The sequence below is a fragment of the Bufo gargarizans genome, chromosome 2 (genome assembly GCF_014858855.1).
Source record: "Bufo gargarizans isolate SCDJY-AF-19 chromosome 2, ASM1485885v1, whole genome shotgun sequence".
NCBI classification, from domain to species: Eukaryota; Metazoa; Chordata; class Amphibia; order Anura; family Bufonidae; genus Bufo; species Bufo gargarizans.
In genome coordinates this window covers 688,080,018-688,099,418 of record NC_058081.1, presented here as the reverse complement: position 1 = coordinate 688,099,418, position 19,401 = coordinate 688,080,018, and the positions used below count along the sequence as shown (strand labels likewise).

At 43.5% G+C, this 19,401-nt stretch overlaps 1 protein-coding gene across 2 annotated transcripts in view; it reads left to right on the top strand.

Moving 5' to 3' along the window:
• LOC122928975 (serine protease inhibitor swm-1-like) overlaps positions 1-16,399 on the top strand; it is a 42,188-nt gene extending 25,789 nt beyond the window's left edge. The window contains exons 1-4 of one of the 2 annotated variants that reach the window (XM_044282341.1): positions 8,900-8,951; positions 9,036-9,105; positions 12,950-12,985; positions 15,677-16,399. In XM_044282341.1, coding sequence (XP_044138276.1) covers positions 9,066-9,105; positions 12,950-12,985; positions 15,677-16,041 — 441 coding nt within the window. In that variant the 5' untranslated portion in view covers positions 8,900-8,951; positions 9,036-9,065 and the 3' untranslated portion in view covers positions 16,042-16,399. Of the gene's footprint in view, positions 1-8,899; positions 8,952-9,035; positions 9,106-12,949; positions 12,986-15,676 lie in introns of those variants that run through there. The other variant, XM_044282340.1, reaches the window with a different exon arrangement.
• Positions 16,400-19,401: the final 3,002 nt, after the last annotated feature.

Sequence of the window (19,401 nt, the reverse complement as noted above, 5' to 3'; positions counted from 1 at the left end):
AACAATGATTATGTGGCTGGAGGTATATTAGAAGCTCATTGGATATCAATTTTACTGCAGGCCAGTGGAGTACAGGCCTTAAATATTAGAGAAAAAAAAGACAATGCAAACCAGATAAAGTACAATAATGCCATAGTCACAAAAAATATTATAGTGCTAATGCTGCGCTTAGTCATAAAGTGAGATGATTGGCAAATGCATTTTGTACAAAACCATCTGAGCCCGTCTGCCGAACGTCAAGGAGATATCTGTAAGACGGGAACCTAACACTAAATACTACCTGATATGCGCCATAATGGCCGCCATAAAGTTCAGAAAGTGTTGGTTCCACATGCACGCTGGGTCCACTCTGCCTTTTATTATTTTTGGTGCCATAATGGCCTCCATTACTTCCAAGGGTGCAGGTACTAACATGCATGCCTAGCCCACTCCACACCTTTCCTTGTGCCAGACAGCTTCCAATTAATGTAGTGAGAGCATGCCACAGCTTTATAACGAAGCTAATTAAAATCAGCCTAGGGGGCAGACAGGCTAATCAGGAGTGCACGACTCACCGGAGTGCCACACCTCCAGCGCTGTAGATCTGCAAAGAAAAAGGGGTTAGTCAGCACATCCCAATATGTAGGTGCACGCTGCCATGTCTAAAAACATAGAGAGAAAAAAGATAATGCAAACCAGATAAAGTACAATAATGCCATAGTCACAAAAAATATTATAGATGGTTTTGTACAAAATGCATTTGCCAAGCATCTCACTTTATAAATAAGCATAGCATTAGCACTATAATATTTTTTGTGACTATGGCATTATTGTACTTTATCTGATTTGCAGAGTGCTGTTGCATTGTCTTTTTTTTCTCTGTTTTTAGCCATGGAAGCGTGCACCTGCGTATAGGGATGTGCTGATTAACCCCTTTTTCTTTGCAGGCCCCAAACATTAAGGCATTCACAGGACATATATATATATATTTTTTACTGTAGGTCAGTACAAATACATGTCAAATACATATGTTTAAAAAAACAAAAAATTTTAAATTTGATTAAAAACATGGCTAACGAAATCCACGGGTTATATGCTTGACAGCCGTCAGAAGGTTCAACCAGTGGGCAGTAAAAGTTATGTACCTTTCCTGCCCGTGTTTGCTAGACCACGTGTCTGTGGTCAGATGTATCTTTGCACCGACACTGTGTTCCAGAGATACATTTACTTGCCGCTGAACATGGCTATATAGCTGTAGGATGCCCTTTCTGGGCATCCCAATGGCCACAAATTTTCTAAAGGCCTCCTAGTCCACCAGTTTGTATGGCAGCAGTTCCAACAAGCCAGCGGTCAGTCGTTGAGCAAGAGGGTTATCCGGCGTCATCAACTTTTTAAATTCATACATTTGGGCATAGAAGCCTGCCTTTTGACAGATTAACACGACGACGGCACGGTGGAAGGTGAAGTGGAGGACAAATGGGAGGAGAGAGGAGAAGGAGAAGAGGCAGGACATGGAGCGCCAGGAGTGTGGCTTTGTGGGTTCTGACAGTGTTGCTCCCACTGGGCTCGGTAATGGGAGGCCAGGTGCCTTCTTAAGGCGGTCATCCCTAGGTGAGTGTTGGGCTTAACGCGACTTATGCGTTGACAGCATAGGCTGCATATGGCAACACTATTGTCAGCAGCTGACGTGTTAAAAAAAGCCCACACTGAGGAGCCATGTGCCGGCGTCCTGGGAGCGCCAGATCTGACCGTGCATGGTGGATGGCTCGCTCCAGATACATTTGCAGACGTTTTGCCTCCTTTTTGCACTGCGAGTTCTGCCTGATTCTACTTCTACCCCCTATCTGCTGCTCCCTCTCTCCCTCCAAACTCCCCTCCTCTTCCTCTTTTGTAAGCCCGAACGTGTAATCCATTGACATGTCACCATCATCACCTTCACCACCACTGAGATTAGAGATCTCAGAGTAGGCAGCAACAGCGGGGACCAACCTCCTTGGGCTGATATAGGTACTGTCGTCAAACCGCTGGGTGGCGGCCGTTGCTACTTCCTCTTCCTGATTCAATGCCAAGAATGGTTTTGCATCGGTAAGGTCTGGGAATGGATGGGAAAATAATTCCTCTGACTCGAGTGGAGGGGCTTTGTAAATACCCTCAAACTGTTGTAATTCCTACACCGTTCACCTGATTTGCATGTAAATACCCTTAAATTAAAGCTGACAGTCTGCAGTTAAAACACATCTTGTTTGTTTCATTTCAAATCCATTGTGGTGGTGTATAGAGCCAAAAATTAAAGTACAGATGGACAATGACCCAAAGCATACTGCAAAAGCAACCAAAGAGTTTTTTAAGGGAAAGAAGTGGAATGTTATGCAATGGCCAAGTCAATCATCTGACCTGAATCCGACTCAGCGTGCATTTAACTTGCCGATGACAAACCTGAAGGGAAAATGCCCCAAGAACAAGCAGGAACTGAAGACAGTTGCAGTAGAGGCCTGACAGAGCGTCACCAGGGATGAAACCCAGTGTCTGGTAATGTCTATACGCTCCAGACTTCAGGCTATAATTGACTGAAAAGGATTTGCAACCAAGTATTAAAAAGTGAAAGTTTGATTTATGATTATTATTCTGTTCCATTACTTTTGGTCCCTTAACAAGTGGGAGGCACATATGCAAACTGCTGTAATTCCTACACCGTCCACCTGATTTGGATGTAAATACCCTCAAATTAAAGCTGACAGTCTGCAGTTAAAGCACATCTTGTTCGTTTCATTTCAAATCCATTGTGGTGGTGTATAGAGCCAAAAAAAATTGAATTATTTAGATGTTCCAATATTTATGGACCTGACCATAGAACCCCTTAATGAGTATTTTCTGGAAGATGGTATATCAAATCCCTTAATCAATATTTGGTGGAAGCCGGTGTATCGTAGGCCTCAACCAATATGTGGTGTAAGGAAGTACAGTATATCAATCCCCTCTATCAGTATTTTGTGGAAACAGGTATATAGAACCCCTTAATGAGTATTTGCTGGAAGCCGATATATCACACCCCTTAATCAGTTTTTTGGGTGGCTACAGGTATCACACCAGTTGCAATTAGTTATTCCAATATTGTTTGTCCCTCTATATAGCTGCGACATCTCAGCAGAACCACACACAACTGCTGCACAATACAAATGCACTGTAATATAATTTCTATGTTAGAAGGTATATTATAGTTATATCACACCCCTGCCTCAATCAGTTTTTTTTGGGGGGGCAACTGGTATTTCACACCAGTTGCAACTAGTTATTCCAATAGCGTTTGTCCCTCTGTATAGCTGCCGTATTTCAGCAGAACCGCACTCAACTGCTGCACAATACAAATGCACTATATTATACTTTCTATGTTAGAAAGTATATTATAAGTATATTACACCCCTCAGTAAGTCACACCTATCGATAGCACACCTATACCGGTCCTTCAAAGGACTTTTGTGTCCCTATTAGCTAGCGTTTTGTGTCCCTAACAGTCTGTCCCTGCTCCACACAGCAACCTCTCCCTACACTGGCAAAAGACTAAATGTAAAATGGCTGCCAGATCAGGTTTATTTATAAGGTAGGGGGTGTGTCCATGTGCTGAAACGTTTCAATTGGCTGTCCTGTCCTACCTGATGGACGTGTCATGGGTCAAAGTTCTGCACAATGCAAAAGAATATAGCGCCGGCAGACATCGCCATATGTTCGCCTGTTCAGCGAAACGCGAACGACCAAAGTTCGCTGCGAAATGACTGCCGGGCGAACAGCAAGGCCATCTCTAGTGCCCATTTCCGCAAGTCATCACCAGCTTCCGCCGGTCTGGCAACACTGCAGCAGCGCTTTCAATCGCCAGTTTACCGACTGTTGTGCGAACTGAGCACGTGCTGGAACTCCACGTTCCACATTTTGGCCAGGCTTTGTGAGCAGCAGAGGGCAGTAGTGGAATACCAGCTGCAACATGGTCGTCGTCTTTCCAGTCAGCTAACGCTCTTCACAAGTGACAAGTGGGCATTGATGTCTGACCTCTGTAAAGGTTTTACGCAACTTTGAAGAATCAACACAGATGGTGAGCGGTGATAACGCTATTATCAGTGTAACATCCCAAGTGTAGTCTCTTGGAACACGTGTACTTTGGAGTATGGATGTTTGTGGACATTTGCCCCTATTGCTGCTATGCAAAGTAGCTGTGTTCACTAATGTTCATTTAAGGTTAGTTAAATGAACATTAGTTTGATGCAACAAGCATGTGTACACAATTTACCTAACATGACTGCTCTAGTACAACGCAAACAAGCAACTGTGGTACGTAAACCACATCGACGTTCTGCATTAACTCCATAACGCATGTCTCACCAGCCAAGAAAACACCTGTTGCTTCTGTATGTTACTGTTACATCGGACTTGTGCCTTTATCATATATAAAAAATTTTATGTAATTTTTCCCTGCTATTTCCTACCACAGGGCGAAAAATAAATCAGCGATCTGACCAGCCACGATGGACAATATTTCTCTTTGCATTGCGAGTACTCCGCCATGTATTTACTGCAACCTATGATTATGTATTAGCATAAAACAATCTCTATGAGGAAGCCTCCGAGCCATGTTTCCTAACATTTGGATGATTCTAGGAAAACACTATTAAATGATAATGGTGATTAGGTAAAAGTTAAATTGGCATCTAAGCAAGAACAGGTTGTACCTATATCAGCTCTTATTACCTGATGTATTTCCAATCTAGGTCACATGCAGAGCAGCACAAGATGAGGCTTCCTGCTCCTTGTATAACACTATGGTTTCTACAACACAATTGCTTTTAACACCTTCATTCTATAGAACAAATGATTTCATGATAATAAATGTGTCAGACTCCTTCCTATTAAATCCTTATTGATACATAGACAGATGCCAATAGCCACGAGTAATCCATTTTATTAGTATTTATCCAATTTATCTAAAATGCAAAATATAGCAGTGTTATACACAGTTTATATATACATGTACTGTATTATAATTGAACTCTGTTGTTGATAATATGTGTGCATCAAAACACAAGATACAAGTAACCGTTGCAGCAAACGACTGCTAGACTAGGCCTTAGCGCTTCCTGCAGGTGGAATGGATGGAATCATGAGTTCACCAGGTAGCTGCTGTCAGTTATAGCAGACAGGATGAGCTGTTCTAGCCGAGGTCAGAAACAGAGAGGTCTAACATCAAAGCCAAAAAAGTATCAACTACAATATCAGAAACAAGCCAAGTCAAAACCAAGAGAGACAAATGGTACTGAGATGCAAAGGCAAAATAATGGCCAATAAATAGGTTAAACACAGCACCAAACAACCTGAAACGAAACAGAAGTTGGATAAGCAACCATATGCCAGAAGCCACATTCTTCCCAAACGGTCTCAGCGGTGGCAGCAGAGAACCCTGGAATAGACTCCATTAAGTCCTTTGTTCGGATCAGCTTGTGGATAGTCTTTCGTTTCCACAAGTCGGGCTTCAGTTCCTCCAACTGGTGTTCCCTTACAAACTTGAGAAGATCATGGTAGTACCAGGGGTGTCCCAGTTTTAGGGGTAGGAGCTGTTCCACTTGTTCAAACCCAGCCTCCTCCAGAGAGGCAGAAGAAAGAAACAGAGTCCTGTGCACACAGTCGCACAAAAGCAGAGTGAAGATGTCTGGAGCTCCTTTCCCACCGCCGTGGGGCTCTTTGGATATGGCCGTCCATTTTACTCTGTCCATTTTGGTGTCCCAGTCTTTGTAATAGTCTGCCACATGGTGATTTGAATAGGCCAGGCTTGCACCGTGTACTGAAGAACCAGTAGGATCTTGTTCTGCAGTACAAGAGTTTTTCCTTCGATGGTGAGTTGTCTGAGGCTCCACAGTCCGATCTTTTTATTGACCTTTGCCAAGCGATCTTGCCAGGGCTTCAGGGCTGCTACTTCCTTCTCGAACCACACTTCCAGGAACTTGATGAAGTCTTGCTGGATGGAGAAGGGGAAGGGAGCTCCTCGAATAGCATTGCTTCAGACTTCCTGCAGTTGACATTTTCTTCCGAAGCCCAGCAATATTCCTTTGGTCTGGATGAGCACCATCACAGAACACCTGTCTGTGCAGAAGACGGTCACATCGTCCAATTACAGAGATCACTTGATGATTCATCGGTCTGACCCTAGTGCAGTGATCCCTCTGACTTCTGGATTTTGCCTGATAAACTCTGTGAACATCCCTATAACACAAAAAGAAGAGGTGAAAGAGGGCAGCTTTGTTTGTCCCTAGAGAGGACAGGGAAGGGGTCAGTCTTCCAGCTGTTAACCCGCACCATGCTGAATATGTAAATCAGGTTAACATTGGAGCAGAGCATTTTTGCAGAACCTTGCCCATAAAGATGTGTGAAACATGATCAAATGCCTTTTCATGGTCGAGGCTGACCAGGGCAACGGACATGTGATAGGCTTTGAGGTATTGCACAGTGTCTCAAATAAGGGCAAGGCTATCTGCGATCCTGCGGCTAGGAATGCTGCAGGTCTGACCCGGGTGGATGATCCATCCAATGACGACCTTCAGCCAGTTGGCTAATACCTTGGCGAGTTAGTCCACCATCATCTCCTTGTACAGCTCCAACAGGTCCAGGTCAATGAGGTTCCACACTCCTACGTACAGCTCTGCTGGTAGACCACCACTGCCTGGGGTACTTCCGGGCCTGAAGGATTTAGTGGCAGAGTGCTGCTCCTCCACCATCAAGGGAGCCTCCTTTGCCATTGCACCTGCAGCATTAAGAGTGTTAGTGATAACTGACAGAACTGCTGCATTAGGCTGTAACATAAAATGAGTGGAACGGTTTTCCCATGCCACTTTATGGTGACTCTCCATGTGTTGACGCAAGGCCATCGTGCCAACATTAGCACCCTGGACGTGCCTCATTTTCTGCCCACACATCCTGCATACCTCCACGCTAACATCCCTCAGTGACTTTGTGAAAAATTCTCACATTGCCTAGTATTGCATTTTCCCTCTACCACTGCGCGATGCCTACATGTCGCTTTTATGAACCCATGCACTGCCAGTGTGCTCCTCATAGGTAGTCTCCCAAGTAGCAGATGGTGTACTTCTCCTATGTTTTTTGCAATCCTCACCCCCCCCCCCCCCCGATGATGATGCCCCACTTCACCCGGCTACCACGTGCAATCGGCTATATCATCATCTACATATGTTTGCTCAGCACTTTTGTCACCCTCACCTGTCTCTTGTGCACATCCCTGACCTCTCGCAACATGTGCTCCCAGCCAACTGTCATCATCGGTAGTTGCATGCCTAAAGGGGTTCGCAGCGGACCTCTCCTCCAAGTCTGGTCTGGCCTGTAACTGTTGACTGTCCTCACAAAGCACATTGTCACATTGGACCTTGCCAACTAAGCATGGTGTCAGAGGAACTCACCAATTTAACACTTTGCACTTAGCAACACTGTCCCTAGTGCATTAGCATCTTGCCACGCCTCTCCCTATGCTCAGCTCACAGGAGAATGGCGGCGACTACTTGGGATGAGGGTTTTATAGGGCTGTGACATCACAGGGGGATGGTTAACTGCGGATTTGCTGGCTGCATGGCATTATGGGTGATCTCACATTCTCTGGCTTGCCTCCTTGACACGTATGTCTGTGAAGGTTCTCATTTATCCAGGTCATGGAATATCTGTGAAGAATAAATCAAGGCAACTGGAAATCTACAGTAATTCCAGTTGCCTTGAATTATTCTTTACACATATATCCTTGACACTTACTTTCACTTTCTAACACGTGCAGCCGCCATATTAGAAAAAAATATTCCTTACCATGAAGCAAGAGGAATTTTGGGTTCATTTAGAATTGAAGTTTTCCTAAACTTCAGACCGAATTCCGCTTCGGATGCTTCGCTTCGCTCAACACTGATCTCCATGATTGGCTGTAAAGTCAAGTTTTCTTTAGCTTTTCTGCATCAGATTAGGCAAACTCTTCAGGATACAACTTTTTCTACCTGCTTGCCTGACCTCGGGAGCAGAGACTGTTACAGTTTATTTGGAATTAGATCCTCAAAAACTGTAGTACAGATATGGACCTGAGATAGATCTTGAATTCCACATTCCAAATATTGCAGAAGATTATGGGAATTCAGTCACTATGAAACCTCCATAGTAATCTTATTGTAGCTGAAACACACCAGGGAAAGGTGTAGATGGGCTAACCTCTTTAGGGTAGTCCTGACTTTCTTCATGATATCTGAAGACTGAATGGACTTGGAACCAAACACCACAAACTAATCATAAAGATTTCATTTATTCTTTACATGACACTCTGCTGGCTTGGATTTCAAGGCAGGACCCAGGATGGTAAGGTCCTGGACCACAATGATAAACACACTTGTAAGCCCTAAGGGGGTTGTCTGCTTTGTGAAAGACCTTTTTTTAGAAGGGTCTCCCAATTATAAATTAATCACAAGACACCTTGCAGCTGTGATTGCTACGAAACAGCAGTAATCTTATGGAAGCAGTTATTTAATTTCCCTGCAGCACCACCACGGGCAAAATGAAGCATTAAACTGCTGTCATTGAAATCAAAGGGCTATTGATTATCCTCGAACAGGAATTCTTTGTAGCTACTCCTTGCTCTGGCTAATAGATGAGGGTCCTCAGAATAACACCCCCAATTTAGAAAACAAAGGATATTTGAAAGAGTTTTTTTTATAAAACTGACATCCTTGTAACCTTATAAGGAACCACTATTCCATGGTGAAATGTCACAGTGATTACTACATAAATAGCAAAAGTCATAATGGAAACATTTCACAATATTAGGATATTAACTATGAAATTAAATAAGCAAATATAGTTGCACACACCCAATCTGGCTCTTATAAATGTGGCTCCAGGAGTTCGGTCCTGTCCAGCAGTCAGTACGAGAACTGTTCCCAGAGCCCGAACAGGTAACGTAGAAGACTTGTGTCCTTTACTTACTTTACTATTAATATGCAATATTTTAATTTCTTGTCTGTGTCTTCTGTTATCAGTGACTTGTGGTATCTTTTATCAGAAGAGACATGGGCTTCTTCAAATTATCTGCTGTCTTCTTGCTTGCACGTATGTATTTCAAGTGGTTTAAATGTAAACTCTCCTGGACATATGTTATTTTGGTTTCATTCGATAGATGTCTGTAGAGGAGAAATAATGGGTATGGTCTGCTTGTAAATGTTGCACTTATTTATTCTTTTATTCTCCAAATTTAGCAGTATGCAGTGGAGATGGAGGGAGGGAGTCCCTCCGAGTCACTTGCGCAAATGGCCAGCTGCATGCCCACTTGCTTGGGTAGTAACAGCCGAATTGTCACCATCGATGATTTCTGGCTCTATACCTTGTTTGGCCCTTGTTACCCTTGCACTATCTGTGCCATCGTCCATCCTCTCACAGGTCTGATCGGGGGGGCCCTCTGTGCTCATGTTCCACTGCCATAGCTGCTGGGGATAGGTGGGGTGGCAGGAGCAGTACTAGCTCCATCAGCAGCAGCCTGAGTTTAGAGTCGATGATGAGCAGCTTTCTTCACCCGCCTAGGGAAGAAACCACTCACAAGCAGCAGCATCTAGACCTGGAGCAGAACCTGAAAAACAAGCAGGTGGTGGCATACTTGGAGTGCACACTGCCAGCTGTCATTGAAGATTTGCCGGACTACTGGGCAGCCAAACTGGATTTTTGGCCGCAACTGGCTGAGTTTGCACTGGAAAAGCTGTCCTGTCTGGAAAGTAGTGTGGCATCAGAGTGGGTATTTAGTGCGCCGGGGGCCATAGTTACCCCAAGGAGAACTCGCGTGTCGACCCAAAATGTGGAGAGACTTACCTTTGTCAAGATGAATCAGGCATGGATCAGCCAGGATTTCCACCCACCAATTCCCGATGCATCAGACTAGATCATCCATGGTGCCACACCAACACTTTGACAAAAGAGAACGTTTTTTTTTCTGCCTACCTGCCTCAGCTACTATTCTGATGCTGCCACTCGCCTGAAGCCACACATCTGATTCCAAGTGCTCCTTCTTTCACCCACCATCTTCAGTGGGTACTGGTATTGCCACCCACATCCACACTATGTCACCTTGCCACTCTGTGGTCTTCTGATGCTGCTCCTACCTCCACTCTATGTCTTCTTGACACTCAGTTGCGTCCTAATGCTGCTTCCACCTTCACACTCTGTCATTGGGCCACTCTGCGGCCTCCTGATGCTGCCTTCACCTACAGACTCTGTGATTGGGCAACTCTGTGGCCTCCTCATGCTGCCGCCACCTCCACTTTCTGTCATCGTGCCACTCTGTGGCTTTCTGATGCTGCTGCCACCTCCACACTGTCATAGGGCCACTCTGTGGCATCCTCATGCTGCTTCCACCTCACCACTATGTCATAGGGCCACTCTGTGGACTTCTCATGCTGTTTCCACCCTCCCCACTTCAAGACTGGGCCAATATTTTGCCTTTCGGCCTGGCTGACATCATGATTTATTTGCCCCTTCTTCTGATCTGTCAGAAGGAAGGAAAAATGAGACAATGGATCCTGTCTGTGTAGCAGCTGTAAGGCCTGTATGGTCCCGTTAGAATTGACTTGTGATTTGGTAGTCAAAAGCAGGAGTGGGTACTAAACACAGAAGACATGCAAATATTCCATTCGTGTGTCATCTCTGTTTTGGATCCACTTCTGTTTATTTTTGGCATTAGCAAACCAGAGAATCAAATTTTTGAAAAATGTGCTAATCTCTAGTGATGACCCCACCTTCCAGTGATAATGAGATCACTCTTCTGACCTTGCCCTCTAATAATAATAAAATTACTGTGCTGAAACTACCCTCTAATGAAAATGAGATTACTTTTTTCACTTAGTCCTAGTCTATACAGCAAAGCTGAATCCTCAGCGATTGTATGACTTCTACTGATCAGCGCAAAAAAATATTTCAGGACATTTTAAATACATGGCTACTGTACATTCAAAAATCCCAAAAAATCTGATTTAAGTTTTTGGATGTTGCATTGCGTTTAAGGCTACTTTCACACTTGCGTTCAGAGCAGATCCGTCTCAGACGGATCCGCTCATATAATGCAGACGGTGGCTCCGTTCAGAACGGATCCATCTGCATTATATTGTTAAAAAATTTCTAAGTGTGAAAGTAGCCTGAACGGATCCGTCCAGACTTTTACATTGAAAGTCAATGGGGGACGGATCCGTTTGAAGATTGAGCCATATTGTGTCATCTTCAAACGGATCCGTCCCCATTGACTTACATTGTAAGTCTGAACAGATCCGCTGGCCTCCGCACGGCCAGGCGGACACCCGAACACTGCAAGCAGCGTTCGGGTGTCCGCCTGCTGAGCGGAGCGGAGGCTGAACGCTGCCAGACTGATGCATTCTGAGCGGATCCGCATCCACTCAGAATGCATTAGTGCTGGACGGATGCGCTCGGGGCCGCTTGTGAGAGCCTTCAAACGGAGCTCACAAGTGGACACCCGAACGCTAGTGTGAAAGTAGCCTAATAGATATTTTGGACCTTAAATGGGTTTTCTGGGCGTTTAATACTTATGACCTACCTTTAGGATAGGTCATCCACATCTTATCGATGGGGTCCAAAACCTGACATCCCCACAGATCAGCTGTTTGAAGAAGATGTGGTACTCTTTTAATCACCACATCCTCTTCCTGGGTCAGTGATGTCACAATCATCAGTCACATGGCCTAGTGCAGCTGAGACCCGTTCAAGTGAATCGGCCTGAGCTCTAATACCAAGCTCATCTGCTATAATATAGACGATGACGTGCTTGATAAGCTGTGAGGAAGCCGCAGCACTCACTGGATAGCCTCTGCCTCTTCAAACAGCTGAACAATGGGGGTGTCATGAGTAGGACTCCCCACCTATCAGATATTGATGACCTACCCTGAGGATAGGCCATCAATATTAAACAACTGGAAAATTTTACTAATTTTTGCTTGCCAAACATTCATCAGATGGATATACCATGAATGTCCGATCCCAATAATGTGAGTGCCTTTATAGGTCTTTGTGGCTCCACTGCCAAAGAAAAGTCCACAAATTCACACTATATTCGGATCTATGAGACTTGTAAACATGTGAATAAGCTCCACCCCATTGATCGGCTGTGCCATAAATGTTTGATTTGGGGTTGACTACTTTCTTATAAGTATGTTTATGAGCAGAACCTGTCATACTGAACATCCAGTCCAATCTGCCCTCAACATGTTACAGAACAGGAGGAGCTGAGCAGATTGATATTTGTGTACATTAATATTTGAAATCTCTGCTCTTTCTCTGCTTAGAAGTCCAGTGGCCGGTCCTACCCAGTGATTGACAGCTAGTTTTCAATGACTTTCAGAAGAAATGCTGCCAGTCACTCAATTTGCCAACTGGACTCCTGACCACAGAAAGATCTGGAATCTCATGCAGTAATTTAACAAGTTACTGATTCTTTCCACACAAAATTAGACATGATCTGCTCAGCTCCTCCTGCTCTATAACCTGCTATCTGCAGACTGTACTGCATTCCCACGGTGAATGGTTCCCTTTACAGCAGTGTTCCTCAACTCCAGTCCTCATGGCCCACCTACAGGTCATGTTTTTAGGATTTCCTTAGCATTGAGCAGGTAATATAATTAGTGTCAATGCCTTAGGACTTACCACAGGTGTTCATTCTGTGGGATATTCTCAAATCCTGACTGGTAGGTGGGCCCTGAGGACTGGAGTTGGTGAACTCTGCTTTACAGTGTCTCAGTCACCCAGAACCAGAGCCCAGAACCTTTACACCGGATGAGTTGTCCATATGGTTCCACCTCATGTAGCAAATAGAACAATCTGAATAGAAACATTGTACACTTTGTTTTACAAAAGACAAATTGTTAAATTGTGACTAATCACTTGGATTATTTCCTTCCCATAGTCTTGCAGTGGAAGGTCCACGGTGATGACATACAACGTAAGTAGAACAAAATATATTTTTAAGAATGTGACTTTAAAAGGAAAAATGAGTGAAATAATAACAATAATGTGATTACCGATTGAAATAAAATGTGCCAAGCACCTATTTATTGTGCCCATCAGTCATAGCTTCTGGGCACACTGTCTTCTCTTGTCATATGGCATCTTTCAGATTTTTTTTTAATTCTGGAGCTCTCTCTAGTGACCAGTGAGTGATAGTATTTGCTAGAGCTCCCAATGGAGGCCAGAACATGTTAACGCAAACCAGAGCTCCCTCTAGTGGACAATAGGCAGTACTAAATTTGATTTTGAAGACTTTCCTGTGATGTCACACAACACCTAAGTAATAGGGCTGCCTACATAAAACTGGTTCTGAGCACCAAGAGGTGTCAGAATATTTGGTCCCATCCTGACTTGTGCCCTCTAAGCTACTTTTTCTGGACCACCTATTTATGTACCCAACCTTGGCTGGTCCCTGGTGAGTATTGACAGTTCTACCCTTAAATTGTCAAAAAGGATCAGACACGTCCTGCCAGATAAGTTAGATAGATGATACAGACAGACAGACTGCTTTTATACCCTCTTCTCAGACAAACCCTTCCATGTGCTAAATGAACTAATATCGCCGATCAGTCCACAGTCTAGTGTAAAAGATTACAAAGATATTACTTGTTAGGAAGGGCAGAGGCAAAGTAAGAGGGCTCTGTAGGGGAGAAGGGGGGGGGGATCAGAAAGATGAGGTCCGCACCACCTAGTTCAAGAAAATTAAAACAGCAGCATACCTAGCAATAATTAAACGTATGTATAATAGCCACATAGAAAACCTACAGTATAGCAAAAAGCTTATATAGTGTTATTTCCCACAAAAAGGTACAATTCTTGCACCTGATTCCCACTCCTCCCCCAAACTTCTGGGCCCCCCAGCAAGTGCTATGGCATCTATGGTATGCCCATGAGTGCAGGATCTCTTTGGACAAGGGAGGGGGGATATAATTTGGCAGTGCGCTGCAAGGATACTGCCTGTACAAAGTAGCTTAAAGAGCCTCACCCCCTCGATACAGTAACCAAACGTGTAGTCACCGACCTGTATAGTCTTCACACCATCTTGTAGGAGCCTCATTATAGAAGCCATTTCTACCCTTGCACGGAGGGATGGAGTATGGGAAAGTGCTGCGGACCTTGCTTCTTCCTTTACTTTCTAGCAGCATAGACCGCAGGCCCCAGCCCCACTTCCGTACAGCATTAACAGAAATTTGGAGCCAATGGACTTCAGATCTAGGATCCGAAGCTCGATTTGCTCAATACAATTTAGTAGTTTTTAGGCACTTTTACTTTTAAATTTTTCCCTCAGGGTAAGAGAAAAGCTGGAAAGGAAAAGTTATTTTTTTTTCCTCTTCAGCTGCATGGAAATCAATGCAGCTGAAAAGGAAAAGAAACACCGACATCTGGTCGGGACCCAGACGGAAGAGCCTGTGCAAGTACAGTGGAGATGGCTGCACTGAGGGAGCTATGGCTATGAATGTAAGAAGGGCCGGCGAGGGACCCATGGTTTGCCTCCATTTGGCCCCTGAAATCCCTGATGATTAGATAGATAGATATGAAATAAATGATTGATAGATATATAATAGATAGTGTTGATCACAAATATTCGAATTTTGAATTTTTTATCATGAATATAGGTACTTTGAAAATTTGCGAATATTTTGAATATAGTTATATATATTCGTAATTTCGAATATTCAAATTATTATTTTTTTCGATTCGATTTTTTATTTTTTTTTATCAGTACACATGATCCCTCCCTGCTTCTAGCTTGTGGTCCAATAAGAAGGCTGCAATATACTTTACTTTAGGAGTAGTAGTGTTTGTGAATTTTGCTCTATATTCGTTTTTTCAAATATTCGCTATATTGCTATATATTCTTGTTTTAGAATATTACGAATATTCGAAAAAACTAAGTTATAGCAATATAGTGAATATTTGAAAAAAACGAATATAGAGCAATTTAGCTAATATAGTGCTATAATCTTTTTTTTTATAGTTGTCATTTTTTTTCCAATCTGAACTCAGATGAGAAAAAAATTACAACTATTAGAGAAAGAAGATTATAGCACTATATTAGCTAAATTGCTCTATATTTGTTTTTTTAGAATATTCGCTATATTGCTATATATTCTTGTTTTAGAATATTACGAATATTCAAAAAAACTAAGTTATAGCAATATAGCGAATATTCGAAAAAAATCGAATATAGAGCAATTTAGCTAATATAGTGCTATAATCTTCTTTGTCTAATAGTTGTAAGTTGAAAAATTTGCAATAAAAAATTTGAATCCGAAAATTCGAATTACGAAAATTTGTTTTAAAAAAAAGTTTAAAAAATCGCGAATTTTCGAATATGATATTCTAAAAAATATTTGCGAGATATCGCGAATTCGAATATGACCCCTGCCGCTCATCACTAATAATAGATAGATCTGAAATAAGTGATAGATGCAATTAGTTTTTATTTGCTATTATTATTAGTAGTAATAGTGTAATCATTGTTTTTATAATTGGTTAATATAAGCATTCAAATTTTTATTAGTATTATCCTCCATTTTTCTTGTCATCTGTTTTTTTTTTTTTCCCAATGACCTCATAATACGAAGCAACCAGCTAACTGCAGGTTTATTTCCCTCTTGTGCAGCTTTGAATTGTCCTCCAAACAGCAAATATGACGTCATTGGGATGTGTGACACAAACTGCTCCAATATAGGTAAACCTCTTAAAGGACCTTGTTTTGATATTGGAATACTATCCTGTAAGTGTGACGAAGGACTCCTGCCTCAGACCGGGACTCATGATGAAAATGTACAGTGCGTCAAACCAGAAGACTGCAAAGTCCCCTGTGGTCCCAACCAGCACTATAAGTTCTGCGGATCCAGCTGCCCAGCAACATGTAAAGAACCAAAGGGTCCTGAAAACTGTCTTGCAGTGTGTTCTCCAAGATGTGTCTGTAATGAGGGATATGTTCTTTCTGGAAAAACGTGTGTAAAGCCAACAGAATGTTAAAACCACGTAGCTCAGTCTGATCATTCTGCAGCCAGTATTAGGCTCTGAAAAGCAACGGAATTATATGTGTAAATGTGCAAAGCAGATAAAGCAGAGCTGAACGTGTTATGCTGTTTATTTTATCCAATGTAACAATAGAGCAAATTTACCTGTAAATCTATAGGAAAAACCACATCACAATATCAGCAGTTATTATGTTGAGCTCTGCTAGATTTCTAAATGTTCATCGTTCAGTTTATTGCTGCTTGGCTTCTGTAAGCTCCATATTAATGGATTTATTAGGTCACAATATCAATTAAACGCGGCTATGGCTTATCTGTCCTGATACAATGTTATAATAAAGTTGACCTTTAATGAATGAAGCCGGATGTCATTTATAGTCAACACTGAAAGAATTTCTAGATGTAGAGCAATAAAGTAGAATTATTGTTTAACCCCCTTCCGACACTCTCCATACATGGATAGAGCAAGCTCAGGAGCTGAGCGGGTGCCAAATCTACTAGGTATCTGTTTCTTTACACAGCAGAGAGTGGCAGAGTTATGGCGGGTTCACATCTGAATTCTGGATTCCGTTATAACGGAAAATAACAGAATCCATGAGACGGAAGCATTTAAGAGGCATTCCGTTTTGATTCATCACCATATTAGTCTATGGGAAACATAACGAATCCGTATGGTTCCCGTTATGCAAGACGGAAAACAAAGTCCTGCCGACAGGACTTTTTTCTCCGTTCTGCATAACGGAAACTAGGACGATCCGTTCTGCTGCCCATAGACTTCTATTAGGACAGGAAGCAAAATGGAAGGCCTTATAAAAGCTTCTATTTTGACTTCCGTCCTAATAGGACAGCAGAACGGATCCGTCCTGGTTTTTGACATCCGTCTCATGGATTCTGTTACTTTTTATTATAACCATGTTATAACGGAAAGCCATAACGGAATCTAGAACACAGATCTGAACCCACCCTTAGTGATCGGAGACAACTCTGATCACATACTTTTAAAACTTTAGATAAACAGTGACCATGGCATCTGAGCAGTTATGTACAGGGAACACAGCGCTCCCAGTGAGCAAGTGCCCCCCTCCCACAGCCAAACAACATATGCAGAACAAAATGGTGCCAACTTGTCCTACAAATAAAAAAGGGCTCTGTGAACAAAAAAATATTGCATTTGTTTCAAAAATGCTTTTATTGTGTAAAACTGAAAAAAAAAAAATATATAGACATATTAGATATCACTGCGTCCATAATTACCTGCTCGATAAAAATGTGACCTGATCGATCCCATCAGGTGAAAACTTTTAAAAAAGTTAATAAAAAAGGTGCTAGAACAGCCATTTTTGTTTGTTACCTCACCTCACAAAAAGCACATTATCGATCTATCAAAAAAGTTGTATGTACCCTAAAAATGGTACCAATGAAAACTGCACCTCATCATGCAAAAAATGAGCTCTTCCACCCTACACCCCCCCCCCCCCAAAAAGACCTACAAAAATAAAAACATTGGGTCTCAGGAAATGGCAACATCAAAAAAATTTTTTATATATATTTATATATATATATATTGTCAAGGCTGTTGCAGCCTGTGATTGTGGGAGGGGCGTAGGCTTTATAAGCTCCCCTCCCACGGTCATCCGACGCCGGCGTCATCTCGTGCATCCCACTTTGGTTTCGCCAGTCCCGTACGATCGCTGCTCCGGCCAGGTAAGTATGGTTGGTTCCCCCCACGCTCCACTCGCAATCACGGCTAATTTCTATAGGCCGTCCGGCCTCAAGTACTCGCGCCTCCCACGCTCCTCACACATTACCGGCTGCCTCTTCCACCCTCATTTCGCTGCCATTGCGCTCCACGGTTTCCAGGGGGGGGTGGTCCGGCACCGACCCCCGTTTCCACCCTCCTCCCGCCCTCCTTCACCCTGCGCCTCCTGTTCCAGCACACCGGCCCCCCTCCACAGCTCTCACCTCGACCGGAGCGCTCCAGGGGCCGCCCGGCAGACGGCGCGGTCGGCCTCTCCACAGTCCGGCTCCCTTACAGTCCCGGGGGGGGGCGGGGCCGGCTCCTCCTCATCCACGCCCCTTCTCCCCGCCCTCCTTCACGCAGCTCCGCTCCTCGTCACACTCAGCCACCCCAAGTGCAGCGCCCCTCCATTCCCTCCCTCAGTTCGGCTTCCCTGCAATTCCGGCCGGGGGGCGGGGCCGGCTACTCCTCATCCACGCCCCTTCTCTCAGCAGGTCTCTCTGCGCATGCTCCAGCAGGCTGCTGGAGGAAGTCATCGATACGGTCTTCTACCCCACCAAGCATAAAAAATAAATAAACAAACTAAATAAACATACATAAACCCGCCAAGCATCTATAAAAAAAAAAAAAAAAAAAATGGGTTAAAACAAACTCAATAAACATCACAAACCCGCCACACATTGCAAAAAAAAAAAAAAAAATCATCAAGTATTATAAAACCGCCACTCATCCCAAAAAAAAAAAAAAAAAAAAAAAAAAAAATTAAAATTGCCGCCATGCAACTGATCTTCGCATAAACACCTCAATGTCCCCCGTTCTACGTCACAGACCCACCTTCACGGTTCCTTTTGACAGAGCCGTGGTACGCCAATCGTTTTATTACTAGGTTTACCTGACCCTTTTTCTGTCACACAAAACTTCATCAGCAGGTTGGTATATTCGTGGCATCACTCTCACCAGTCTCCTGCGCACTCTGGGTATGGTAGTCTGGACACGACCGCTCGTCCACGTCCACGCCTGTTCTAATTACCACAACATTGGGTCGTCAGTCACGTCTCCCTACATTTGTGTCATCCAGCCACGGTTGTTCACGTTGCCACGCCAAATTTCACATTCCACGATTCACGTCTGTTGTCATGTCTCCTGTGCCTCCATGTCCCAGCCTGTTTCGTTTTCAGACCACGTCTGTGTTTCCATGTCTCACGCCTGTTTTCGTTATTCAGGCCTCGTCGGTCATTCACGTCTCACGCCTGTTTTCATTATTGAGGCCACGTCTGTCATTTATGTCTCACGCCTGTTTTTCGTTATTCAGGCCTCGTCTGTCATTCACGTCTCACGCCTGTTTTCGTTATTCAGGCCACGTCTGTCATTCACGTCTCATGCCTGTTTTCGTTATTCAGGCCTTGTCTGTGATTCACGTCCCAGACTGTTTTCATTTTCAGATCACGTCTGTCTTCTACGTCTCACGCCTGTTTTCGTTATTGCGGCCATGCCTGTCATCCACGTCCCACGCCCGACTTTGTTATTCAGGTCACATCTGTTATTCACGTCCCAGCCCGTTTCATCTTCAGGCCACGTCTGTCTTCACGTCTCATGCCTGTTTTTAGTTATTCAGGCCAC